The 27,645-nt window shown below is 43.1% G+C and overlaps 1 protein-coding gene across 1 annotated transcript in view; it reads left to right on the forward strand.

The window, feature by feature from the left end:
• The window catches only part of LOC147897599 (Tetratricopeptide repeat (TPR)-like superfamily protein), a 30,581-nt gene extending 21,262 nt beyond the window's left edge, over positions 1 to 9,319 (forward strand). The window contains exons 18-20 of the mRNA XM_087380977.1: positions 7,725 to 8,397; positions 8,566 to 8,620; positions 8,708 to 9,319. Of these exons, the coding sequence (XP_087237103.1) occupies positions 7,725 to 8,397; positions 8,566 to 8,620; positions 8,708 to 8,985 (1,006 nt within the window). The 3' untranslated portion in view covers positions 8,986 to 9,319. The remainder of the gene's footprint in view (positions 1 to 7,724; positions 8,398 to 8,565; positions 8,621 to 8,707) is intronic.
• The last annotated feature ends 18,326 nt before the right edge of the window (positions 9,320 to 27,645 follow it).

Consider the following 27,645-nt stretch of genomic DNA (forward strand, 5'->3'; position numbering starts at 1 on the left):
TCCACCTGCTCAGCTAGGCCCCCCCTTGAGGGCCAAAACCACTCTCTCAGATCCCACAGGGGTCTACCCTCCCACAGCCAAAGGCGCCATCTAGGGGCGTCTTGCTGTGAGATATTGGGAGGGTCAATGTGCCACTCCTTCCCCAAACATCCCACCACTCTAATCATCTACCAATGAATCCCATCAAGACTCCCATCCATCTCGAGGTCTCTCTCAGTGAGTGGATGGAGTGGGCCTCTAGGTCCTACGCGAAAGAAGCCGAGGTGTGTGTTGCCTCGCTGCATCAACATCCTCAAGGGAACGCCAGTACGGGAAAACTGCCCCAACCATTTGCTGTCTCTCCAAACGCGAAGTCCTTCCCACCAGGACTCGGGAATGGCTAAGTCAATCTCACCTATTTGCTGCCCTACCCCTTGCAGATGTGCTAGGGCATCAAGCCTCGCCTTTGTCTCCATACGTAATCTGCTCCAACGGCCAAAGGACCCTGCTGGACCACTGTCCCACTGTGCCCAATCAATGTGAGTCCGCTGTCCGAGCATACGTCCCTCTTGATCTCTGATCTCTGGGTGCCACATAAGGGGCTGGCGCTCAAAACTCCTCTGCATCTCGTGCCAGTCTCTGCGAGACCCTGTGAAGGCTCCTCATCAAGGGGGAACCCTTTCCTCGTAAGGGGGGCCTTTGAGAAGATCCATCTATGTGAAGGCTGCCACTGTCCCGCAGTGCGTGGGGTGTTCCTTAGAAGCCCTCGCTGTAAGAGGAGCTTCCAAGGCTCTGCACCTGGGGTGAGGCCATGAACCACCAACTTGCCCAGTAGGGCTGTGCTTTGCATCTTCGAATCGATGATACCCAAGCCTCCCAGTGCATGCGGCATGATCACCGTCTGCCAAGCTTCTTGGGCCCTAGTGTTTCTCGTGCCGTCTGAACCTGCCCACAGGAAGTTCCGTACCAACCGTCGGAGCTGCCCAATGCATTCTCTATGAAAGCACCAGCAGGAGGCGATATACCAAGCTGTGGCAAGGACCTGGTTTGCCTCTAAGGCCCAACCTACTAGGGAGAGTTTGGCTGAGCTCCAATAGAGAAGCTTGCGCCGAACACTCTCAAGGACCAGGGCAATCTGCTGCTCTGCTGTAATGTCAATACCAACCTGGCATCCGAGGTATCTCGCTATCTAGCCCCGCGGTATCCATCTAAAGCCAAAGTCACTCCCCCACTTACAGATCTCCTGTGTCTCCTCAAAGCCTGTGAAGAAACCTATGGATTTTGTCCAGTTGATCCGTGCACCCGAGGCCTCACAGTAAATAGCCAGGGACTCTCTCCAAACTTGCTGTGCTGCCCTCAACATACAAGACCGTGTCATCTACAAACTCCGAGTCAAGTAGCTCCTCCTCTTGTCTAATTGGGAGCCTCAACCCTGTGAGACCCGCCACCTATGATCTCAAGTAGTAGCCCAAAGCCTCCGTCACAAACAGGAAGAGGAAGGGAGTGAATGATGGACTGAGCGAGAGAGAGGAAAGGCCTCGCCTATGTGTCGTCCGATAAGCATCTGACTAGAGCTCCCTGCATATAGTGCTGAAACTCCTTTGACCCATCTGTCTGAGAAACCCAATCTCTGCATAGTGCCCTCCAGGAAGGACCACTCCACCTTGTTGTAGGCCTTCTCAAAGTCCAAGAGAAGGATGGCCCGCGGGGCTGTGACTCCTCCCTGGACCAATCCACTGCCTCCCAGAACGTGAAGATGTTGTCCAGGATGTTGCTTGGTTCGGGAGAGCCTTGAGGGCTTCCCATAGCTCCTCATCTGTGAAAGGCTCCTCAATTCTGTTGCATAAATCCTGCGTCGCTGCTGCTGCAAGGGTGGGTGCGGAGGCTGAACCTCCGAAGCGGGAGGATCGACTGGATGGGTGATGGCCCCTGCCGTTGGGGGAGGTGGCTCCTGATGTTCCTCCTTGGAGGCCTCTCAGTCAGCCCTGTCCCTCTCTTTGCGATTGGTTTCTTTTTCTTTTTAACTTGGGTCCAGTTCCCTTCTGAGGGGGTAACCCATGGGGTCTGAGACTCTTGCTGCTCCTGCCTGAGAGGGCGTTGGACTAGGGCCTGATGACTCTGCCTACTCTGTGGGGGAAGGGGGGGGGGAGGCGCATGGGGAAGGCCACAGGGGCAATCTCTGGCAAGGTGACCCATCTGTCTGCACCGAAGACACTGGCTTGGTAACCCGAAAACAATGCCTCGAGTGCAAACCGATGGTAGCTAGCTAGTTTTTACAAGAGCCTGCTAGAGTCTCAAACAGAATATGCATGAATCAACAAGGAAATAAGCAAATGCCGAAATCTGAACTAGAGAAAGTAGAGAATGCTATGAAAATCAAGTGAAAAGCTAAAAAGAGCTGGTGAGATTCAGTTTTCGTAAATACTTTTAATTTGAATAAATATTCTAGCCTCAATAAATAGGCATATTTGAATTAATTATAATTTAATATTTCTTTTTAAATTTAGCCCCCATGCACACAATTAAGTACACAAATGGGCCTAGAACAAAAAGCTTGCTAGGGCTATAACTATTAGACAACTTGTAGAAAGGATGTACGCTCACAAATGTGATAGGAGATTTCGACATGTGCATGCTAAACAACTTGTCAAGGTCGTTGCTTCTCTTCTCATAAACACGCACGACACCGCTCAACTAGCACGCCCAAAGGCTCACTTCAAGAAAGCCTTTGGGAACACCACTCAGCCCTATGCCCAATGGTCAATTGCTATTTTGGGTGTTAGTCCATGTAGGAGACGAACACCACATAAGAATATTTGGAAACCGTTTCTTAAGTTTGCTTACACCTTCCCATGTAGCATTCTCTTCTAAACCATCCCTCACTTTACTAATTGTTATTAAACAATTGTGTGGCGTGTAGGCCTTTCTTCAAAATCAAGATTTTTTTTGGCTCATGCGGGAGCACGCGGAGTTCAATTAAATGCTTGAGAAGCTCTTCTCCTACCAGACTATCTCCTTCAAGCAAGTGCTTCTTCAAACGACTAATGTGAAGGATTGGATGCACTGTACAACCTTTTAGTAAGGCTAACTTATAAGCAATCTCACCAATCCTCTGACGTGTGAATGGACCACAACTTAGGACATTCACCAGATTTAGGGTTTTAGGGACTGTTGAATAAACTCTCTCAACTTCTTCAAATATCACTTTGCACCTTTGTGGATTTACATAACTTTTTGCTCTATCTTGAGCTTTCTTAATACTTTTTTGGCATGCCTCAACTTTTGATGCATCTACTAGAGATGGAACATGCAATAGATCCTTTGTTGATAGGCAGGAGGTGCCTAGACCCCGCTCTAGAACAAGCTATCCTCTCCCATTAGGAACAGCTTGCCCATGAGCACGAAATCCTTCCGAATCACTAGTAGGTGGTCCTCCAAATAGCCGTGAGCCACTCCACAAAGTGAAACAGGCTGCTGCTTTGATAGGTACCGAATGGAACACATGGGAATGGTCCACTTTGGGTAGCGAGGACAACACATCAGAAGGAGGGGGGGGAGCAGCCCAATGGGGAGAGCCCGTGTGTTTTTGCCTTGGCGGTTGGAAGCGGGGCAAGTTGGGGCTGAGAGATAGAAAAGAGAGAAAGGAGGGTCTGAAATTGACATGCCGGCCTAGAAATACATGAGAGAGAAGAAAGAAGGAAAGCAAGTTTATAAACATCTTCAAAGGATACACAATAAAAGGTATGCGGTGGGGCCACTAAATGGGCATCCACATCCAAGGCATATATGTGTGTGTTTGTGTGTGTGCGTGTGTGTGTGTGTGAGAGAGAGAGAGATGTATTATTGTCTTCGGGAGGCTACATGGGCCTATGAGACAAAGTACGATATCAGAGTAACACATTCAAGCCTCTGTGGGCTGAGGCAAAGGGCTCACTAAGGCCCTTTGCTGAGTACTATACTTAAAATTTAAATAGGCTCAAAGCTAATACTCAAATCTTAGGGTCAAAAAACATAAACAGATTCCATGGTGGCTCTCCTGTTTGCTGCAAAAATATCTTGTATTTGTGTCTGTTGAGTCCTCTCTCGCTGTGGTGGCGGCGGGCACGGTCTTCGTGATCTTTGTATCCAATAGGCAATATTGAGAGCCTCTTCTTGGGCGATCTCCAAGTAGAGCTGTGATGGGCTGAAGCTCCATTGTGCATGATCTGGTACGTCTCTGCATCGTCTGTGGTCCACCACAACCATGTTCAGAGGCAGACTCAAATGTGTAGAAATCCCTATCTCCGGAGGTACTTCCCCTCCTGCTGTTTGATTTGGTATCATGCAAGATCTTGGACTGTGTCGAAGGCCTTCCGAAGTCTACAAAGCAAGGGTAAACCTTGTGGGATCTCAATCTCGCCGCCTCAATGACTGCCGCAGGGTGAAGATATGATCAAGAGTGGAATGTTGTCTCTGGAACCCAACCTGTCCCAATGCCCGTTGCCCTTGTGTCTCTGTGTAGGAGCTAGTCTGTCTCTCTAGTCCTGACCCATAAATCTTGGCGAGTGTTTGACCAATCATGAGTGCGGTAGTACCTAATATCCATGGGATCCCCTGCTTTGTGTATCGTCACAATGGTGGTACTCCAAGCAAGGGGGAGCCATGGCATAAAGCATGATTGAACATCTGTGTTAGGATCGGGGCCAAGACCGTAGCCCCTCATGGTCCTGGGCTCCGGTTCTGAAGCTGCGTAGTGCAGCTCGCACATTCTCTACGGTGGTGAATAAAATGCAAGTGGGGGGTCTAGGGAGTCCGTACATATCAGGTGGTGCTTGAACCGAGACATGATAGAGGGATGTCACATAAGTGTGCCACACATCCAGGTCTGTGATGGGATAGGTGGCTCTGCACACACACACACACACACACACACACACACACATATATATATATATAGAGAGAGAGAGAGAGAGTTTTTATTTAAAGTCTTCAAAAGATTGAAGGGCCTATGCGACTTAAAAAACCAGATACAAGAGCTGAATGGGTGGAGCCTCTAAGCAGGCATCTATACCCAAGACAAGTGCAACCTAAACATAGAAACACTGGTACCAAAAATGTCTGAGCCTAGGGAGAAGACAAAAGCTGTGGTGTGGTATCACTGCAGTGGTCCTCTAGAAGTCAAGCCCACGGGAGCCTGTTAGAAATGACCCAACAGAGGGTGCGCACTTGCGGAAGACTGATAGAATTGCCCAGGAGCTCACACAGTGTGGTGTGGGGTGTGGAATCACAAACTTCTTAACTTAATGTGCATAGAATAGATGTGCAGACTCATCAATAGGCAATGAACCAGCCAGATAGAGAAACCACCAAAATAATATATTTCCGTCCAAAACTATGGACACAATACAAAAGAGATAGATCTAAAGTCCCACCAATGGTGTGGTCCTCTGATCTTACCACAAGGTCCTTCTCCTATCTGCCGGCTATCTCTAGACTCAAGCCCACGCGCTCCACCTCGAGCGTCTGGACTCTGTAGACTTTCTGTCCAGATCTCTTCCACCTTGCTGTCTGCAAACCGGCCCAGGTGGGCAGCACCTTTGCTGAGCTAGATCTGCAGCTCTCCAGCCTCTATGTGCTGCTGGATGTAGGCTCATAGGCTGCTGGTCTGCTGCTCCTTCTGCTCCCTGAAGTGCTGCTGTAATGAGGGCTGAATGCCCTCCTTATATAGCCCCCAAGGGCTGCTGATAGAACCGACCAGTCTGGCCGACCAGACTGGTCTGTAAAAAACCGACCAGGTTGGCTCCTTTCCAAGCTCTATATAAGGGCCTCTGCCAGGCCCTTTTGGGCTGCTTTCAGGCCCCAAATTTTGCAGGGTACAGCTTCCCTGGTCTGCCTATCTCCAGGCCTGGTTGGCTGGCTTCAACCAGCCCCAACCAGCCTCAGCCAATGGCCTGAACCAGACCTGCTGCTCCCCCTTTTTGCTGCACCACTTTCCAGGTCTGTTGCAGGTCGAGATCCTGCCCACAGCTTCTGCCATGTGGCTCGCCTTTCTCCTGGGTATACTCCGCCATCTGGTGCTGCTCCAGATCTGCCTCTTCCAGGCCAGATTCATGCTAAACATCCATAGCCATTATTCGGTCTATGAGCTCCATCTGTTGAAGCCACCATGGCTCTTCCAGGTACCTCACTTTTCTTTATTCTTTGATTTCTGCCCACATGGCAGCCATGCTGCTGCTCATTTGTCAGTCTCTCAATCCCTAGGTTCAGCCCCCCCCATGCTCTCCTCATATGGGGGCCTACAGATGGGGAGGTGACCTTTCCGACAGAGCCTTGGGTTTTGTATGAAGCTGTGGTGGCATAAAACCTGTGATAGAGCGGTGGTGATGATTAGTGTGTACGGTTCGCTGTGGTCTCCTAGTTGTGGCCTGGGTCGGACAATTGCCACTGTGAACATGGAGGGAAGATCCCCGAGCCTGATCTGTGCATCAATACATTGGCGGGTCTGTCATGCCCCTCGCTCTGAGCCTTGGCTATGGTGTCTCCCCTGGGGCCTGCTGGTCCGTGCTATCCGGCTGAAGAACTCAGTGAGCACACTCTAAGTGGAATCTACCTGAGTACCTTGATGTCGTCTATGTGCCCTGAGCAGACGTATGGCCTCATGAATGAAAGTCGCCAAACATCTCTGATCCGGGTAAGTAGGAGGCTGGAGAGGGGTCTGAACCCATCCCTGAAAAGACAGTGGTATAATTTTTTTCAAAATTTCTGCTATATCTGTCTCTTGTCCACCTTTTGTAATGGACAAAGGATATACTTTAAGAAGTTTAAAGCAGTTGATCTTACTTCACATGGAAGAGATTGCAAAATGCAACTCACTAGCATAGTACCAAAACAGCCTTTACTGGATATATTCTAGTCTTATGAAGGTATATATTACTAGACTTGGGCATACTGCATCTATGCTTAGAAGTTATGGGATTGATCTACTCAAGAGACTTGGCAGGCTAGCATAACTATGCAATGTGTATATTGGATAATGCCACATGGCAATCAAGGCTCAAGCCCAGTCCTAACTAAAAACACCGCCTGTCCTTGAGGGGAAGGGGACCCACATAAGAATGGATTTCATGATGCGGCTACCTGTCACAGCTAAAGGACTGGAGTACTATCATGGGCGTGGTGGAGAGAAAGCTAAAGTGGCACGTCTTGTTGGATCACTCATGGAGGAAGAAAAGAAGATCAAGCAATAGCAAGGATATCGTTACATTTTAAATCTTCGCAAAAGAAAACACACATGGAGGCTTAAATAACACGATTCAACTTTGCTAGACGGTTTTCTACATAAATAAAATAAGAGGATGGGTGACTGATGGAAATTCATGGAATGCTGGCATGCCTGAGTCTTAAGTAACCCAGAAACTAGGACAGACGTGAATAAGTTAGTTCCTTGTCTGTACTTCCATTCACTGCTATCTGATGATCAGAAAGTGTAATATACCAAACTTGTCTATATCCATACCATTGGTTTGCTGTTATCTCACTATTAATTCTGTTAATGCATTGTTTGCTTAAATGTGAAATGACTTTTGAGAACACGACAAGTCCTTGAGTACCTGAAGTTTGGGCATCTGTCTTCTCGTTTTGACCATCATTATTGGCAAAAGCATCGTGAATGTAGTATTCAAAGATATCCTGAGTTTGACTATGGCCCTTGTGGACTTCTTTGATTTTGGATGTCTTGTTGTGCTTGATTTGTTATTGTTCTGCAGCTACATCCATGGCTATCTCCGAAGTTTGGAGTGTGACAACAAAGTGGATATTCTGGAATCCGTGAATGAAAAGATAAGAAAACGTTTTAAAATCCCAAAGCTGGTCAAAGAGCACTGTGCTCGAGTGTGTAGGCATGCAGCAGTTGGCTGGTGCCGAGCTCTATGTGCTTCCCTTTCTGTAATTACACGACGCTTTGGGGAAAGATCTTCTGCAGATTCTGGGAATGAGCAATCTGTTTCAAACAGTTCTGATCAGTTGGTGGTGGAGCTACGACCTGACGAGCTCATAAGTAACGTATCTGAATCTTATTTCCCTGAGGATGGCAGTTATGCAGTGAAGCAACATAATCTTCTATCAAGCATGGGAGGTGTAAGAATCAAACAGGCATCCCCAGAAAACATGGATAAGGCGTCTGTTTTACTGAAACATACTTTCACATTTTATCGAGATTGTGCAGGTCCTTTTCCTGTTGGAATTAACTTATTTCTGCTACCATCTGCCTCTGCTGCCACAGCCGGCAATGAGTCATTGACTACTAATCTGTCTAGTGGTTCTCTAGTTAGTGTGGATCTTAGTGTGCCCAGGAAACTTTTGTTGTGGGCATATAATCTGGTGCATGGACGCACATGCAGCATAGCAGAAGCTGTAAGGTTTTGTGAAGACCAAGCTAAGGTCCTCCCTCCTCTTATACTACTTTGATCACGTATCATGTTTAAATGGGCTATTAGACCCCAACTTGGTGTTCATTACTGACACTGGGACTACACAAGAGGCAAATTGTCTTTGTACTGCTTTCATACATTTTCAGGTCATTGACTAGGTGCATTTTGTGGACTGCAGAACAAGATGAAACGGGGCCCAGCTTCTCAGCCACCCTCTTCAATGAGCTGCCATGGTCAGTATCATGATTGACTGAGGATGTTTTGCAGGATGTGTGCTTCTACAACTGATTCTTCTGTTTTGTGTGCACTTTGTCATACAGAACGACCTTTGGGGAGTGGAGTAAAAGAAGCATCGTCATCTGGCTGTGTACAATTGAGTAATGTGTTTGTGGTGGATGAAAAAGAGAAGGCATTCACTGAAGACCATGAGGCTTGTGGAGGTGGCTCATGTATGGTACCACATTTAGATAGTGCTCATCCATGCAGCTCAACTCCGTGCTGTCCCAATCAGATAGTTGAGGATTTAACTCAAGGGAAGGAGAAAAGTACGGTCCATTTTGAATGTATGGAGGCAGAGAAGGATTGCCCAATTTTGTAATCATGGCTTAGAACGTAGGTTTTCCAAGGGAGCCGTTACATGAGTCATGTAGGAAAAGCAACTGTAATATATGTTTTAGGGGGAATTTCTTGGGTAAATCTTTATAATATGGTCTGGCCAGGAGTACTGGGGCCTGATGGACTGGCAAAGTCTTATGCTTTGCTGCTGTTGTAACACTGTATTTTAGAAACTGCTGTGCATATCCTCAAAAGCAGGAATTTGCTTGTCAAAGGTAATCGATGGTGTTGTCGAAAAGCCTATGCATTTCATAAGCATTCTTGCAGACTCATTTGCCTACAAAATACAGGAAAAGTAGTGGCTTTGAAAAGTTTATTTGGATCAAAATTGTTTTCCTGGTGCCTATTTGAGTAATAATATATTTTCTTGTGCGCGCTTCCGCATCTATAAGCACATGCATGCCTGTACACACAAATGCACACGTGATTATTTTTCCTGAAATTTCTAGTGGGCAGTGAATTGGATCATAATTATCTAGTGGCCATGCATACTTTCTCAGCCTGCTAACAAAGGACTATAATACCACTTATGTACAGTAACATCAGTACTTTCTGTTGATGCTCTTTCTCCTCCACCCCACAATGTTTAGTAATGTGGGAAACGATCGTCTTGGCTTGTATCATACGGGAAAAACTAGATACTTCGAAGCCAATCTGTTGTTTCTTGTTGAGAAGGGTAGTTGATAATGCGCCACAACTTACAATGGCATGTGGACAGTAATTGATAATGGCACGATTTACAATGGCATTTGGATAGTACTCATAGATATAGTTGGATACATTAATTTGGTCAGCATGTTACATAAACGATTGTACAAATTGGCTACATTAATTCGGTAAGGATGTTACATAAAGGATTGACAATTCTTATGCATAGCAGAAGATCGCATGAATGTGTTAATACATTCATCTTCAAAGAGTGATCGAAGGTCTTGTGCGTGGTTTTTGTAGCATAGAGAAATTTCTCTGCCAGTGCTGTTCTTTGCTTTTCCTTGTAATTCATGTAATCTTTAAATTCATGCTCTTCATATCCTTCTTTTCCCTCCCTATATTTTCTAAATAAGCTGTCTTTGCTTTCAGAAAATTTGTTGTATGCTTATATTTTTGGCGCCTAATTTATGATCTTATAGAAATCTTATTGCACTGCACAACTACACTAGATGAGAGGTCAACTTTGAAATAGGCACTTGACATTAGTCCAAACTTCATTCTTATCCTTAGAAAAGTTCACAAAGAGTTACAAATAGTGCTGTTTATGCATCAAAACAAGTGTATCGAAATTTGACACTGAAACTAAAACCAACAGTATATGATGCCTTATGCAACATCTACTAAAATTGAGGGCTCTCCAAGCATCTGTTAGAAGTCACTGACCCACCTGTGAGCCCCCAAATGAGATAAGCGGCAGTAGACACTGTAGGGGATTAGGGTTTATCTAAACCAGATGATTGCGCAGCAGCCTCATCTGTTTGGAGGACAGTCCATGTGGCAGTTGGACAGATGGACAGCATGGATTAGCCTCTGCCAGGGCCTGGCAGTAGGTGTGGTAGTCTGCAACAAACAGGCAGGTTTTACAGACTGGGATTAGGGCAGAGCTGGTCGGTGCATCTTGTGTTCCAGTCGCATATCCAGTCGGCTATCCGGAGCCATATCTCAGCCTATATAAACCTCCTCACGTCTCCACATTGAGTGGAGCATTCACTGAAGGCATCGTGGACATCTCTTTGAGAGTTCTCAGCAGTGCAATCGCTTGGATTGCTGTTTTGTGCCCAGCCCCTTGCTGAAAGCTTTTTGCCCTTTTGTGAGCCGTTTTCACACATCAATGGATAAATAAAGTCTGAGTTCTCTCTCTCTCTTCTTCTCTCCTATCTGCTGTCTGCATTTTGCAGTGAGGTTATCTCTGTGTGAGTGCATCTACAGTGAACACGATGGCTGTAGATCCAGACAAAGATGCCCAAGCCCTTGCACTGATCATAGGGATGACAACGGATTCTCTCATTCTACATATTCAGGCTGCTGATACATTAGGTGAGGCATGGACGGCTTTGAAGGATTTGTATGAGATAGTCAACACATCTAGGATCCTCTCTCTCCAACACCAATTGTTCAATATAGACATGGAGGAAGGGGGATCAAGTCCATGACCATCTCACGAAGGTGAAGGTGGTGAGAGATCAGGTGGCTTGAGTTGGTTAGAAAGTGGAGTCAAGCTAGCTAGCACAAGTGGTACTTGGGATGCTTTCGAGGAGTTTCAAAAGCTCGTGATAGTAGGAGAGAGAACCAAGCCTCGGCCCCTCGCTGCCGTAGGTGACGGCTGGGGGAGCAACTTTACGATTGCAACATGACAAGGCATTCCTGGCAAAGGACAAAGGAAATTCCAGCAAGGGAAAGGCTAAAGATGAATAAGTCAGAAGATGCAAGCAAGAAAAAAAGAACTTGGGACTAGAAATGTTTTCTAATGCGAGAAACCTAGCCACTTCACAAAACATTGTTGGAAGAAGGTCGGCGATCAAAAGAGGAAGGAATCTAAGCCCAAGGAGTCGGCCAAATCTGAATCATCCAACAAGAGCTTTCATGGTCATCGAGTATTGCTCAACTCATGTGGTGCAAGCTAGGCTCGTATGTGGATAGCGAAGCGTCACGACATACATCCAACAAGAAAGCATGGTTTAGATCCATGGAGCTTGCACACCTAGACTCAATGATGATGGTGGAGGAAACTAGGACATGCATTCCATTCATGATGACAATGTGCCTGCTCTTTATAAGAACTTGTTATTTGTGAGTCGAATGTCCAAAAACCGGATGAAGGTAGAGTTTGGTGACAAGGGAGACTGGGTAAGGTCCAGAGAGATCAGAGAGATCATGGCTCAAAGAGTTGAAGAGAATGGGTTGTATAGGACCCATGCAAATGGTTGATGGTGACAAAGGAGGATCCAAGCGGTGGTATGAGAGATTTGGGCACATCAACTATAGGACCTTGTTAGAGATGCAAACAGGAGAGATGGTGGATGGACTTCCATCGAGTGCATGCACGGATGGAGTTTGTAGGGCTTGCTTGGAGGGCAAGTAATACTAGGAGCCATTTTTTAAGGCGGCCACATTGAGGGACAAAGCCCCGTGCAGTTGATCTATGTGGGCCTGTGTCAACAAGTAATTTGCAAATTCTCACTACTTTCTTCACTGACTACAACAACCCTGATTCCTTAGCATCCAACCTCCGTCCTCTACTGTTTCGAGCTTGCCATCGATGGGTTGCAGCCTCATGGTATCAAGCATTGAATAAATTCAAGGAGTGGAAGGCCAAGGTAGAAAAGGAGTCCAGAAAGGTTTTGAAGACATTCTGTACAGATGGGGGAAGGGAGGGGGGACTGGACTTTTGAACCATTGGAGCTTTCTAGAAGAAGTACGAAATAGCGTGCACTTCTCAGCAGAATGGAGTTGCAGAGAGGAAGAACCGTGTCATAGTGGGTTACCCTTGTGTGGGTATTCCGCTATGCGGTGGTTTTCTCCACAATCGAAACACTTGCTGGGGGTTCGATATGTGGTGGGCCTTACTTGATTAGCATACACAAGAATGAGTCCTTTGGCACCATCCATGTAGTACATAGGGTATTCTATTTCATTCTCATAGTGAGGTTCTAGCTCTTCAGGTTGGAGTTGTTGCACCGGAACTATTAGAGCAAGATTGGGAGCCCGAGGATATTGCAGAGGATTGGGATTCTCATTAGTTGAGGCACTTGTGTCCTCACCAGGAGGGGGTTGAGACATGGCACTTGTGCATTAGGTGCTAGTGCTAGTTGCATGTACACTGGGATTGGCAGTGGCTATTGGTATTGTTGGGGCCGGGGTTGTGCTACCCTCATATTATAGAAATAGGTATTTACATCATGCCCTGCAAAATTGCAAATGGGACACCATAACTGTGGGGGCTAAGCCACTTCTGGTGGGTTTAGCATGTTCCTCAGGATTGGGCATTCATTGGTTGTATGGTTGGCCATCCAATGTGGGCACCAAACATTTTCTCTCCATGGGTATTGTGGGGGCTGAGAGATGTGTAACTTTTGCTCAATGGCCTGCATTATTCCATCTTTTACGCTTAGGGCCATGGCTTCCACTTTGTCCTCGGTGGTGCGATCCTTATTGGAAGTGATTCCCTTCTTCGAAGATTTTTTGTCCACGATGACTTGATTTATAGCCGTCACTATCGCTGTCAGAATCGATCATGATGTCCTCAATGTCAATTGCAGCTTCATGAGCATCGCTGAAATGTGCATAGCTGCTGACTTTTTTCATGTCCGCAACATGTTGCATCGAAGAGTTGAAGGAACCTAATGGGATCCCCTCATCCATTGTACTTTGGAATTTCCAATTTGCCAAAGTGTCTTTGCCATTGTTGTTATTGTTGTGGTTGCATTGTTGACCAACGTAATTTGCAGGATGCAAATCTTCATTATCTATTTCTTATTCAACCCTTAGGTCCTCCATACTGCTTATCGATGGTGAGATGTTGAATTCTTGGAGAGCGTTGAGGGCAAAAGAAAGTTTGCGAAAGTATGTAGGTGCTAGTCTTCGTCCCGATCTAAGGTGCATACACAATGCTTAATTGTATCTTTCAAGTGAGTGCATTTGACTTTGAAATCCACAATTGATTTCGACCTTCGTAGCCTAAAAATGGTAAAAAATATGTAATTGACGGGTCGAAATCAATGCTTACATGATGGTGACTACTGAGACTGAAAACAATGGTTTAAAAGCTAATTTGACTTTGTATTTTGTTTTGATGGATGGAAGACCTAGTTCCTCAACTAAATAATGTGAAATAAAATCATGGGTGCTTTCGTTATCAAACAAAAAATTACATTCTTTTTCGTGTAATGATGCAATCATGCATAATAAAGAAGTACAAAAAAGAGAGGCACTTTTACCTAAAGAGCACTTACGTGAAGGAATATAGTCGGTTTCCTCCTCATCTCTGCCCTCTTGCTTGAAAGATTCATCCTGGGATCTTTCAGCAATATCATCGATGTAGTTGACTCGGTGTTGGCCATTATCATTAGTACGGCCATTGGTTTGTCCTCCATTGCCCCCACTGTTGTTGGTAGCATTTCCCTGAGTACTTGGCTTGCGTGTAGCAAGTGGGTTCTTCGGACATTCAAAAGAATAATGCCTCGTCTCCTTGCAACACTTTTAATTAAACTTACATCAACTTTACTATGTTTCTTTGCTTGAGGAGTATGAGTAGCAAAGCTTCTTACTAGTTCTAGTGCCAAATCCATAGCATCAGAAGCTATAGATGGCCAAAGCATGTGCCACACCATGAATAGTAGGGCGCCCTGATTGGTCAAAGACTTTCTATATCAATCCTGGGTTTGGTGAGCACACTCTGGCAGGTATTCTTCTCCAGCAAGGGGAGGATCGGTTCATGTATCCCATTCGATTTTCTTCTCGACAATTGCTCGAAACTAAACGATGCTACTCTGAGGCTGACAAGCATGCCTTGTCTTAGGTGTTCTGCATTGAGAAATTTAAGCATTATGTGGTTGGAAATTCCTTCATTTTATAATCTCTAGCCATGGTCTTGCAAAGCAGGTTCTTCAATCACCAAATCCCATGGGCTGGTTGGCCAAATGGTTGGCAGTTCTACATGAATATGATTTTTCTTTCAAAAGGGGGTTGTTCCAACTTGAAAAATGCTTTGATTAATTTAGAGGAGTGCCTTGATGTAACCCTTATAGCGGTCATAGAAGTTGGGGATCCATGGTATGGTGGTATCTACACATTTCTGACCACTTTCTCCTTTCCTCTGAAAAGTGCTAGCTATGAGAGAAAGAAGATCCGTAGAGATAGTAGGCACTACACTCTCTTTGATGGGGTGTGTACCGTCAAGGCATGGATGGGGTATTAAGATGGGCAATCGATGCATATGAAGTACTAAGGTATTGAAGCATTATCATGATGAATTTTATGGAGGCCACTGTGCCGGTGACTATACAGCTAAGAAGATTTTGCATGCTGGGTACTATTGACCGATCTTGTTCAAGGATGTCACTATGTATTGCAAAACTTGTGAACCATGCAAATTCTTTGGTAGGAAGGATTTGCATCCTAGGCAACATCATCCAGTGATGTCCATCCATCCGTTTCAGAAGTGGGGAATAGATTTTGTCGGGCCCCTGCCCATGACTGCCCGCAAAAGGAAGTATCTTTTGATAGCCACTCAGTATGTCACTAAGTGGGCTGAAGCTATCGCCCTCCCCACTGCAAATGGTGAGGCAGTTTCAAATTTCATATTTGAACTTATCTACACAAGGTTTGGGACACCCATGGAAATAGTATCTAACCATGGGAGTCCATTCTTAAATGAAGCAGTGGAGTAGCTCATGGATTGCATGGGTATTGATGATCGCACTTCTAGCATCTATTATCCAGCATCCATGGGACAAACGGAGCAGACCAATGGCCTCCTTTGTAAATCCATGGGAAAAATGGCCACAGGGTACAGGAGCCAATGGGATCAGAAGGTCATTGAAGCCGTATGGGCTTACAACATCACCCATAAAACATCTCTAGGTCATACTCCTTTTGCGTTGGTGTACGATACTGAGGCAGTTTTATCACTAGAGATAGAGATTCCGGCCTTGATATTGGCACAAGAATAAAGGATGACAGAAGATGAACATGTAGAGGCCAGGTTGGTACAACTTGAAAAGTTAGATGAAACCCGATGTCATCAAGAAACGTAGCAATGGGTCTGTACAAGTTGAGGAGCTGCATGAGCCATATGGCAAGAAGGTGATCAACAAGCGTTATCTCAAGCCCTTCTTTGTGCGCCATGGTCCCAGGCATGGAAATGTTGTGCATTCCCTGCCTAGGGGGGGGGACTATTATGGATAAATTTGGCCAAGGTAAAAGGCATAAATATGTGCGTGTGCTTGTATGTGTGGCAATAGTATAATAAAATATGGTGTGCATAGGGCCCAGGGTTGAGGTGGCAGGGCATGACCATGTGCCACCCTTCCACGTAAGAGGACCCATAGGTGTGTTGTACATAATCCATGGTAGTAATATCATAAAATGTTAAGGTGGCATGGTTCCTCCATGTGCCACCCCTCCGTCTAGACAGTCCCATGCCTGCATTTAGTGAGACATGGCCCAAGGACCATGGGAGAAGTAATATAAAATAGGTGGAGATGGATATTATATTGGATTATTCCCTCCATGCAGGATAGGCCCATGTGGGGGGGTGTAGATAGTTCAAGAATGCAAGTTGAATAATGGGGAAAGTAGGATGAGGTGGCAAGATTCCTTGTGCCAACCCTCCGCTTGTCCTTCTAGATGTTTGAACGTATTATAAAATTGAGAAGAGACCAAGGGAGTATCTTAGACTTGGGATATGGGGTTTGATTTATGTGGAAAAATGAGGCAAAGGGTTGTGCACACAATTGAGAGTGCATACCCACCTAGCCCACATGGGAGATTCCTCCACACACACCATGCATGTGGGAGGATGCATTTATTGGGAGAGACCCCCTCTCTTGGCTATAAAAGGAGGGGCTATTCCTTGATGTGATACGCTCATTCTTGTAAAGCCACCATACTAGTACTTTGATTTCCCCCATCCTTCCTTCCTTTCAAATAAAGCATGACTCTCTTCCCTTGATGTCTCCATCTCTACATTCCACCTCCCATCATGTACATGCTCCTCTTCCCCCTCTTCCTTCCCCCTTGTGCCATAGTCCCCCTCTTCATTCCCACCCCTCTTAATCCCTTTTCCCCACCCATGTTAATGCTTTTCCCCTCACGTTCCCTTTCCCTCTATGGCCCTCGAGCATCACCATGCCTAGTGTTTAGCCTCGTGCCTTGATTTCTTTTCTAGTTAATACCAGTTACTAGTAGAAGAGAGGATATAACAAATAATGAACATGATTTTGCAAAAAATCCCTTTGCTACTACAAGCAGATATTATGACATCACCAGAAGTCAATGATCAAAATGAAACAGAAATCTTTCATGATCGCACACGGTTACTAGGAGTGCTTCATGAATTCAGGCAGATGGAGCATGCCAAACTTACCTCAAAGAAAAGTGACATATATAATGATATCATTTCTAAAGGGAAAGGACTCCATATCATTTGTGGTACACCAGGAGTAGGGAAATCCTTCTTGGGGTAAGATATATAATTGCATACCAGCTTGTAAAAGGTGACAAATCTGTAATATTGACTCATTTGCATAGCTACAACTATTCATTACTAATTCAAGCTCACAAGCTACTCATAATTATACCCCTCCTTCTTTCCTAAAATAGATGAACAACATCAAGCAATCAGCCAAGCTGATGTGATAATCATCAATGAAATATCCAAGATTACAAGTACAACATTTGATCTCATAATCAGACAAATACGTGCAGTCACGTCACAATCAATTCTTCTCAACCCATTTGATGATAAGCTTGTGCTACTATTCGAAGACCTTGCGTAGCTACCAGCAATATGCAAACACCAAGCGAACTTTTGCCAAACATGCCACATTAAAATATCTTCTCATTGGTAGCATGGCACAATCTACACCATGAAACACTCTATATGACATGCCCTCAATGGTGACTTCCTCCAGTTTTTGGACATCATACGAGATAGGAAATTGACAATAGAGGAGATACAACACTATGTCCATGGCATCATGATAAACGAAGAACAAGCAGAATAGTTTGTGGTGGACAGTAACACTACAATAATATGCTCCCATCGCCTTGATTCTAGAGAATACAATCTAAAAATATTGCACAAACTATTTCCTCCTGCTACCAAAGCAATGGTGGTCATTCAGGAAGCATTCATGCCTAGGCTGGCATATATCATGTTACCTAGAGTCACATCAAGGTGAAATCTTCACCTGACAACTCTCAACTTGTCCAATTCTGAATGGTACTATTATAACAATTCTAAGCTACATTAGTTACAAGACATGTAGTACAAGTCTAACTTTCATTCTCTACTTGCAGATCTACCATCCATTTGAGATTTACCAATCGTATCTTTTAAATGGATCCAAACCAGGTACAATATAAACTATAGTGTCCTATTAACTTGCCATCATTTATTGATAATGTGATTAACCTAACAGCTACTAAAACCAACCTCCATACATAACACCATATCACAGTTATTCGACTTGTACAAATCACAAGTCAACATTAAGCCAACATTAAAAAACCAACCAAAAATAGTCTACTTGTCAACTCCTCATATGAAAATGTCTAACGATGCCAGAGAAGAGCCAACCACATACATATTGGGGTCTCCAACATACTCAATACTGCACGATTTCACTAGTGATTGCAAGCAATGACTCTTGAACAAGGACAAGGATGACCAGTTGGTAAATGGTAATAAAACTATCCCAAAACAAAAATCAACAACTACAGTAATAATGATTTTTCCCTGGATCTATTCTAAATAAATTGATATCTTGGACTTATGAAAGCTATACTAAGGAAGTTAGATATAGAATTTGGTAATCACCATGAATCAATGATACAAAACGAAGCTCAAGAGTTGCTACACAATAAAGCAAATGGAATTTCTTGCTACTACTGTATCGAGCTTCTACATTATGGATTCAACATCTCATTAGATCGGCTTACAAGTTTGGATCGTAAGACGGGATCAAATATATTGAACAAATTTGTGGATGACTATAGGTATCAGCACACTAGACAAAACACTCCACTAACAATAGAAAAGGTAACTGATAAATTGGCTCTAAATGTTGTGAGAATAATCAATATAGACAAGGCTTTAACCGGTCTACAAGCCTTATGAAGGTAAAAATCTGGATACCATGTCGATGTGTTCTATACCCGTTTTATAATTATTGAAATTTGTATAATTGACAGTTGAATTATTGAGGCATAAATGTAATGATATATTAATTGTATTATTGCCAGTCCAAAAAGTAGATCCATTAAGAATCAAAGACATCGATGGCCGTTAAACAAAATGCCAAGCAAAAGGAAAGACAGTCATCTGATCTATTCCATAACATGCATCCAAAATGGAAAGAAGAACATCGGGCATACCGACAATCTGGCAAGGTGTATAGAAAGCCACAAAAAATACCCTCCACCTAAGATGAAATACGACATTGAAAATCTTACTCCTTTTTAGGAAAATTGTATTGTAGATACACAAACATGAGCACAAAACAAAGCTGAAAGCATAAATGAAAGGAAAGGAATCTAACAAGATATATATATATATTGATCGCACGAGTATTGATAAATTTGAATTTCTATTTAGTAATAACAAACATGTTAGGGCCAAATCTGGTCATGCGTTACTAGTTTACGCTCATGTTTGTGTTATACTTTGATTATCTCACATGCAAAAAACATTACCTTTGATGGTTTGGTTTGTGCTCCTTCTATAGATAATGCTAAACACATGAAAGAAATATAAAGTAGGGAATTAGATTCATATAATATTTCATTGCTTTTGTAAAAACAAGTCGTAATACTTAGAGCGTACATAAAATATTATTCTTATATTCATTTGCATTGTGTTTGTTGAACATGGCATGAACGTTGATAAAATTTATATTGTTGGTCTTTGTGTATCGTTCCATGAGCCACAAGAACATGTTCAACTCATTCCATGTATCATTCCATGAGCCACAAGAACATGTTCAACTCGTCACAAATGGTAGAATCCCCGAGCATATTAATGACTATGATATGCAAGCTAAAGAGAGGAATCAAATATTGATGGTTTCTCAAATTGAATGATCCATGACTAGATCTAAGATAATTAAATTTAGATACTGATGTTTCCCAAGATAAATTAAAGAGCTTCTAATTATCAAAGCGAAATTTCTTATAAAACAAAATTTAAATGAGACCATCGTTGAGAAATAGTGCTAACAAAATACTATTGTGCAATGTGGTTTTTAATTACACGAAATAATTTATATGAAATTGTGGTGTTTCAAATAGTATCATTTCTTTTGATATGGAGGGTGGCCTTTGAGGTTGTTGTATCCTTGTTCTCCTGTTGTATGAAATCGTGATATGCATTTTTCTTCTAGTGCAATTGCCTTGTCTATATTGCTTGATTCTGCCAATATATCTACAATGGGCTAAAAGTGGGCTAAAATTTGCAATGTCGATTTTCATCTTAGGTGGAGGGTATTTTTTGTGGCTTTCCATACACCTTGCCATATTGTTGGTATGCCTAATGTATTTCTGTCCATCTTTTATGCGAGGTATGGAATAGATCAGATGACAGTCCTTCCTTTTTCTTGGCATTTTGTTGGATGCTCATCGATGTCTTTGATTTTAATGGATATACTTTTTGAACTAGTAATATTACAATTAATAGATCATTATGTTTATGCCTCTATAATTCAACTTTTAAATATATGAATTTGAATAATTATAAAACAAACATAGAACGCATCGACATGGTATCAAGATTTTTATTTTCATTTGGCTATTGTTAGCAGAGTGTTTTGTCGGTGTGTTGATACCCATACTCATCCATAAATTTGTTCAATATATTTAATCTCATCTTACGATCCAAACTTGTAAGCCAATCTAGTGAGATGTTGAAACCATAAAGTAGAAGCTCGATACATTAGCAAGGAATTCCATTTGCTTTTTTGTCTAGCAATTCTTGAGCTTCATTTTGTATCATGAACTCGTGGTGATTATCCAATTCTATATCTAGCTCCCTTAGTATAGTTTTCATAAGTCTTGGATATCAATTGATTATAGCACGGAAAATTCCATTTGCTAATCGGTCGGGCTTCTCCTTGTTCATGATTCATTGCTTGCAATCACTAATGAATTCGTGCAGTATTTAGTATGTTGGAAACCCCAATATGTATGATGTTGGCTCTTCTCGAGAATTGTTAGCCATTTTCATTTGGGAAATTGACAAGTAGAATGTTTTTGGTTGGTTTTGTTGTGATGGCTGAACATTGACTTGTGATTTTTACAAGTTAAATAACTGTGATACAGTGTTGTGTATGGAGATTGGTTTTAGTAGCTATTAGGTTAATCATATAATAATGATGGTAAGTGAATAGGACATTATAGTTTATGTAGTACCTGGTTTGGATCCATGTAAAATGATGCGATTGGTAATTCTCGAATGGATGGTAGATCTACAAGTAGAGAATGAAAGTTAGACTTGTACTAAATTTCTTGTAAGTTAGAATTGTCCTAATACTACCATTCAGAATTGGACAGGCTGAAAGTTATCAAGTGTTAGTTGGCCCAAAATGTGAAGATTTCGTCTTGATGTGACTCTAGATAGCATGACATATGCCACTAGGCGTAAATGCTTCCCGAATGACCACCATTGATTTGGTTAAGATCATGCATCCATGTGCCTTGTGTCATGTGACAGCGTATGCAAGTGTGATTGGGACAATTGTCTTGTGGTACCACTTGCCATTCGTTGGTTTTCTTCGATGTCTTGTCTTGCGCAACACAATCGGTTGCGATGTCATGTTGATACCAGCGTGAATAGTTGTAATAGTTCGATTAGTTATGGAGCGCTTGATGTTATGGACAGTCACAATTGCGCCATTGACTGCTCCAATTGTCAAGTCAATGTCCTTGGTGATCATTATTCTAGATCCATTTGCAATTTCAGTGATCTCGTTGAATTTTTCATCATCTAGCCATTCTTTAATCAAGGGTTCATCAGTTGCATTTGTGGTTAGCATGACAGGCTATCTCTTAGTAGGAGGAAATAGCTTGTGTAGTATTTTCAAATTGTGTTCTCTGGCATCAAGGTGATGGGAGCATATTATTGCAATCTTGTTGTGTCCACAAACTGTGTTGCTTGTTCTTTGTTGACCATGATTCCACCGAGTGTTGTATCTCTTCTACTGTTGGTTTTCTATCTCGTATGATGTCTCTATGATGTTTAGAAATTGGAGGAAGTCACTCTCTAGGGCAGAGTGTTTCATCGTGTAGATTGTGCCATGCTGTCAATGCGAAGATATTTTGATGTGGCATGTGTGGCAAAAGTTTGCTTGGTGTTTGCATATTGCTGGTAGCTGGGCAAGGTCTCTGAATAGTAGCACAAGTTTATTATCAAATGGGTTGAGAATTGATTGCCACATGACTACACATAGCTGTCTGATTACAAGATCAAACGTTGTACTTGTCCTCATGGATATTTCATCGATGATTATCACATCATCTTGGCTGATTGCTTGATGTCGTTCATCTGTTTTGGCAATGAGGGAGGGTTATAGTTGCGAGTCGCTTGTGATATTGAATTGGTAATGAATAGTTGTAGCTATGCGGCTTAGTCACATTACTACTACAACACCTATGGTCACAGTCAATATTACAGATTTGTCACTTTTACAAGCTGGTATGTGATATATCTGATCAAGAAGGATTTCCCTTCTACCAGTGTGCCACAAATGATATGGAGTCCTTTCGCTTTAGAGATGATATCATTGTATACATCACTTTGTCTTGAGGTAAGTTTGGCATGCTCCATCTGGCTGAATTCATGAAGCAGTCCCAGTAGTCTTGTGCGATCATGCAAGATTTCCATTTTATTTTAATCATTAACTTCTGGTGATGTCATAATATCTACTCGTAGAAAATGGATTTTTTGCATTACCATGTTCATCATGTGTTGTATCCTCTCTTCTACTAGTAACTTGCATTGGGTGTATTCAGTGATATTTATTTCCAAATCACCCTCTGTCTTGATGATGCCTTTGATGTGGCATTTATCTGTTAGATATCAATGCTCCACTCTCATATAACTACGCGGGAACCAGCTAACTCTACTTGTAAGCCCCCCATATGAGGAGAAGGCATTTGAGTATCTCGGTTATCCGGTAGGTCCTGGTTTGGACACCAGATGGGGGCCATGTGTGGCCTGATGGCTGGACGGCTTCAGATAGAGTTGGCACACTGCCAACTAGGCTACATGCAAGCGTGGGAAGGCATCCCATGACTGATCGCACTGAGGGTAGACGGAGCATTTCCCGAGGCAACCCACTCTCGAGTTGTGGGGCCCATTTGGAGCCCCAGATGATCTCGGATGGCTCTGGGCCGAACGAACTCCGTAGGTCAGTTGCTCTAGTCTATGCCACAGTTCTATCGTGTGGTCAGTGGCCTATTTCAGGACCGACCTCCAGTCGACTGTTTTGGGCAGACTGGGTCGGTCACCCAATTTGGTCTAACCGACTATGACTGGTGGCTATATAAGAGCAAGCCCGTGAAGCCCATATTCATCACTGGCTACAGCAACCCTGATTCCTTAGCATCCAGCCTCCGTCCTCTATTGTTTTCAGCATGCCATCGAAGCTTCTCACATAGGAGCGCACGGCTGGGAGGCAGCGCCATATATTGTATTAGTTTTACAGTAATCAAATTTTTTATTCTCTATACTATCAGCTTTTCTCTCTTGCATACGAGATCCTGTTATCTGTTGAGCACAGACGTATTGTTTTCTTACATTATCAAAGTATGATTGTGTTGTGTTTTCCTTTGATATGAGTGAATCCTTGGTCCTTCAAGGCACGTGACATAGGAGGAGGTTGAAGAAGAAACCCTCTGTAAGATGTATTAGATGATATTCTGTGAAGTAGACCACTTTAGTTGATAAGTAAATAAAATTATGGAGAGCACCTGTGCATATATGTCTGTCCCTTGCTCTCTCTCTTCTCTATGGTGTAATTTGTACGGTATGCACAAAATGTGATGGCTTCAAGCTCAGAGGGTTGTGCATAATATCGGATCACTGTGTACCCCTGTGGTGTCATAATCTTTTGTTGGAGTGTGGATGGTGAGGAGTCTATGTAGTGTACCGCCTCACTGCGCTCGATGATGATGGATATGTGCAAGCAATTTAGGGTTGCCTCTACTGGTGATGCTGGCTTGGTCAAAACAGAGGCGGAAATGATCTTTAGCATGATTGGATCTAGGTTACTTAGGCCCATTCAACTACCCAAAAGATAGTGTGAGATGACGGAGTTTGTGATGCGTTGGATGTTCATGTGCGCACCCCATAATAGCATCATGGTTGAATGGTAGGACACAATGTTCCTGTGTTCATACCAAGGTCAATAGTAGAGCCACCGTTGAGTATTTTTATCGATCGAGGCAAAGGGATTCAGTTGTGTGTCGAAGGGAAACCCGTACTTGCATTTGACCTTACTTGGTTTCCCTGTGCAAGGTTTTCTAAATACGTCGATCTATTTTGTCATGCAAGCGGGATTGCAACAGCTAATCCAATCCATGCACATTTACAGAGCCATTTCTCGGTATACGAGCCACTATCTCATTGGATATTCTATCAATGTCATCATTGTGAATCCAAAGCATGATGTGTGCATGTAGGGATCCACAGTTTTGGATTTCATATCGGATGAGATGATGTTTGACTCAACTGAGTATACCAGAGGGATTAAAGATAAAATGCTACAAGAACATTTGCAACCAGCAGCAAAAGAGAACTACGCACTCAACTAGGAAATCCCTCCAAGTGAAGTTTGGGTTGATGGGGTAGATGATTTTCTCTATTTCATCAATTTCAAGCCAACGTGTTGATGTGACCTCATCAGTCATCCCAAGACGTGCATTTGGATGGGCCCTTAGGTAGGAGAGGCCCAGATTGGTATCTTGAACGTGTATGCACCTCTATTGAGATATCAAGGCACGATGTACCAAGGCCTAGTTGTCCATCTATGTAGAATGTTGGGGGCCCTTCGACTACCATACCAAAATCTCTAAAGAAAATTGAAGCCATTTCGTGTTTATCTCTTTTCTGATCTAGTGTATGTGTAGCTACAAAGACCATGTTTTCTAAGACTGAGTAGAAATTCTATGTTTCAACAATCACCATGAGATCGAATGGGCTATCGGACGAGTGCCTTGAGCTTATCTATGCTGCGGCTTCAGCTGACAATATGTATACGCCAAGCTTTTGATGGGGATGCTCGAACATTATACAGTATCGTTGAATTTTTGAATTATGCTCGATGTTGAATGTGAGCAAGCTTTGTACTGATTCAAATAGCTCGTCTTTGTTGATGCAACGTGGTCCAATTGGATCCCAACATATCAATGGATTATCAAGTAAGGATCATTTTTCAAAGAGGTCATTTGCCATGGCATGTGCCGTTTTCTTCACATGAATAGAAATATCAATGATGCTTAATAGTTGCGTGTGAAATTGGTTTACTTGTAAGAGCTATCTTATGTACGCTGGCTCAAAATTGACAATGTATTTCTCTCGAGACCTATTGTTTTGGCATGCTTTGCAGCAGAACTAGTGTTTGTCTCCTGAATTTCTTTCCACATATGTGGCTAAGAAAATATTTCCCAAGGATGACAGTGGAGGAATGTTTTCCTCAGGCATTTTGTGTAGGTTATTGCCTTTCGTATGATAGTTGATTCTACCATAGTAAGCACACTAGCACATCTGATGAAGCAAAGCCTCACAACATTCACCCCATTTCTTGTGGAGGAAATTGATGTTGATCCATGACACTGCAGATGGTTCTAAATGGGCTTTCTTCTTTGCTTGTGTCCAATCCATCGCTATTTTTGCTCTTTCTTGTCTATTTATTGGTGTCCTTCATTGGATAAGTTTATATAGAGTATTAACAGATTGAAGATATTCTTTATTATTTATAATGACAACTACAAATAGAGACAATTTTTTGTACACACTCATTTCTATCTCCTACCTGAACATTTTGGGAGCAACCTGCATTGTGCTAGTCAGTATGCAATCATAACCTTGTATAGTCATCATAATTGTCCTGTATCCACACAACCATGGATTCGCGATGGCTAGCATCTCATACTGCACACACAAAGACTCCTTCCATATCCTCACCTAACAATGGCTCCGTCAAAAGTCCAACTGCATCATCCTTGAACAGCTGGCACAGCCTTTTCGCCTTCACATAACCCCTTCTGTGCACGACCAAATTTTCTCAGTTTTTTCAATTCATCTACATCCTCCAAGTTATGAACCTCAGTGTAAATGTTTGACATAAGCACATGCCCAGAAGCATCATGTGGCTGTGATTGTATGACTTTTTTGAAGCAACGTATTCCTAACTCCACACTACAATATGTTCTGCAGCTTGTCAGCAAAGAGGTCCACGCAGTACTATTTGGAGCTCTAGGCATGGTACGAAGTAGGTCTTCAGACTCATTCAAGCATCCTACATAGCGAAAAAGGTCAACCATGCAGCTATAGTGCTTGATACATGGTGTGATGCCATAGTCATCTATCATTGACATAAATAATTTATGACCTTCCTCAAGTTGGCCAACATGACTGAAATAGCCAGAACACTTGTGAATAACACATCATTTGGCTTCAAGCCTTGTTGCATATCCTCAAAACACTACTTAGCTAGGTTCCAATTGCCATGCTGAGCATACCCCACAATCAATGCACCCCACAATATTGCATCTTGATTGTGAAGTCATTAAACATGATGTGACCCTCCTCTATGTTACCACATTTGACATACATGTCAACAAGAGTACTCACAGGAACTACATCAGACATCAATCCAATTTTGATGATCTGGTCGTTTATTAGCCTCCCCTATCTTATTGCTCCTATATCATGGGCATCGAGAAGAACTTCCAGGTATCACAACTAACAATGCAGCTGAGTATAATGCCTTGATTCTTGGTTTGGAGGGTTGTCTTCAAAGTCAAGTTAAAGAATTGGAAGTAAGAGGATATTCTCATCTTATTATAAAGCAAATGCAAGGGCATTACAAGACAAGAAGTCCTCATTTGAAGGAGCTTAATCAAAAGGCTATGGCACTATGTAGTCAGTTTGATTTTTGCAAGTTTGTTCATATAAACAGAAAAGAAAATCAAAGGGCAGATGAGTTAGCTACTCAATCCATTGTAGTACAAGACCGGGGGATGGTTTCTTGGGTAGACACTGGATGGCCAAAACTACAAGATGTTCAGCAATATGTGGAAGAAGGCATGTTTCCTCGAGCACACAGTCCACAGGCAGTCAACGCCACATCATCGCATGTCAAAAAATGCAGAGTTGACTTTTTGGTCAAAAGTCAACGTGTTGCCTTTTTTGTCAACATTGGCTTTTTGGCCGACCTGGTAACCGGTTGGCGTGGTCAACGGTCTGCATTGACCAAGTCGGCCAAGCTGACCTATCAGCCTGTAAAAGGGCAGCCTTCGGCCCTCATTCTTCATCAACTCCTCAGGCTTTCAAGCCTTCAGAGCAGCACAGTTAGGCCTCCCCACAGCAGACCAGCAAGGTAGCCTCAGCCTCTTCAGGGATCTAGTGAGGATTCACCTCCTCTAGGTAGTCTAGTCTTCCAGTTTTGCAGTGAGGGTTTCAGCCCCTTCATACAGTTTATTCAGCCCTTTGGGCATTCATTATTCAGTTGTATCTATTTCCTCTTCGGAGGTCCACTACATTCTCTCCCTCTGATTCTCTCTCACATCCACAGCTCACTTTGTGTATTGAGTGCATCATCTTGCAGTTGCAGTTAGTATTGAGCAAGAGAGAGAAAGAAAGAAAGACTATCTCCCGCTACATCCTATATGCTGCCACATGCTCTAAGAACGCACAAGAAAGTGATTTTGTCTG

The sequence above is a fragment of the Dipteris shenzhenensis genome, chromosome 10 (genome assembly GCF_047967505.1).
Source record: "Dipteris shenzhenensis isolate YYH24624 ecotype China chromosome 10, Dip_SZ_1.0, whole genome shotgun sequence".
Classification (NCBI taxonomy): domain Eukaryota; kingdom Viridiplantae; phylum Streptophyta; class Polypodiopsida; order Gleicheniales; family Dipteridaceae; genus Dipteris; species Dipteris shenzhenensis.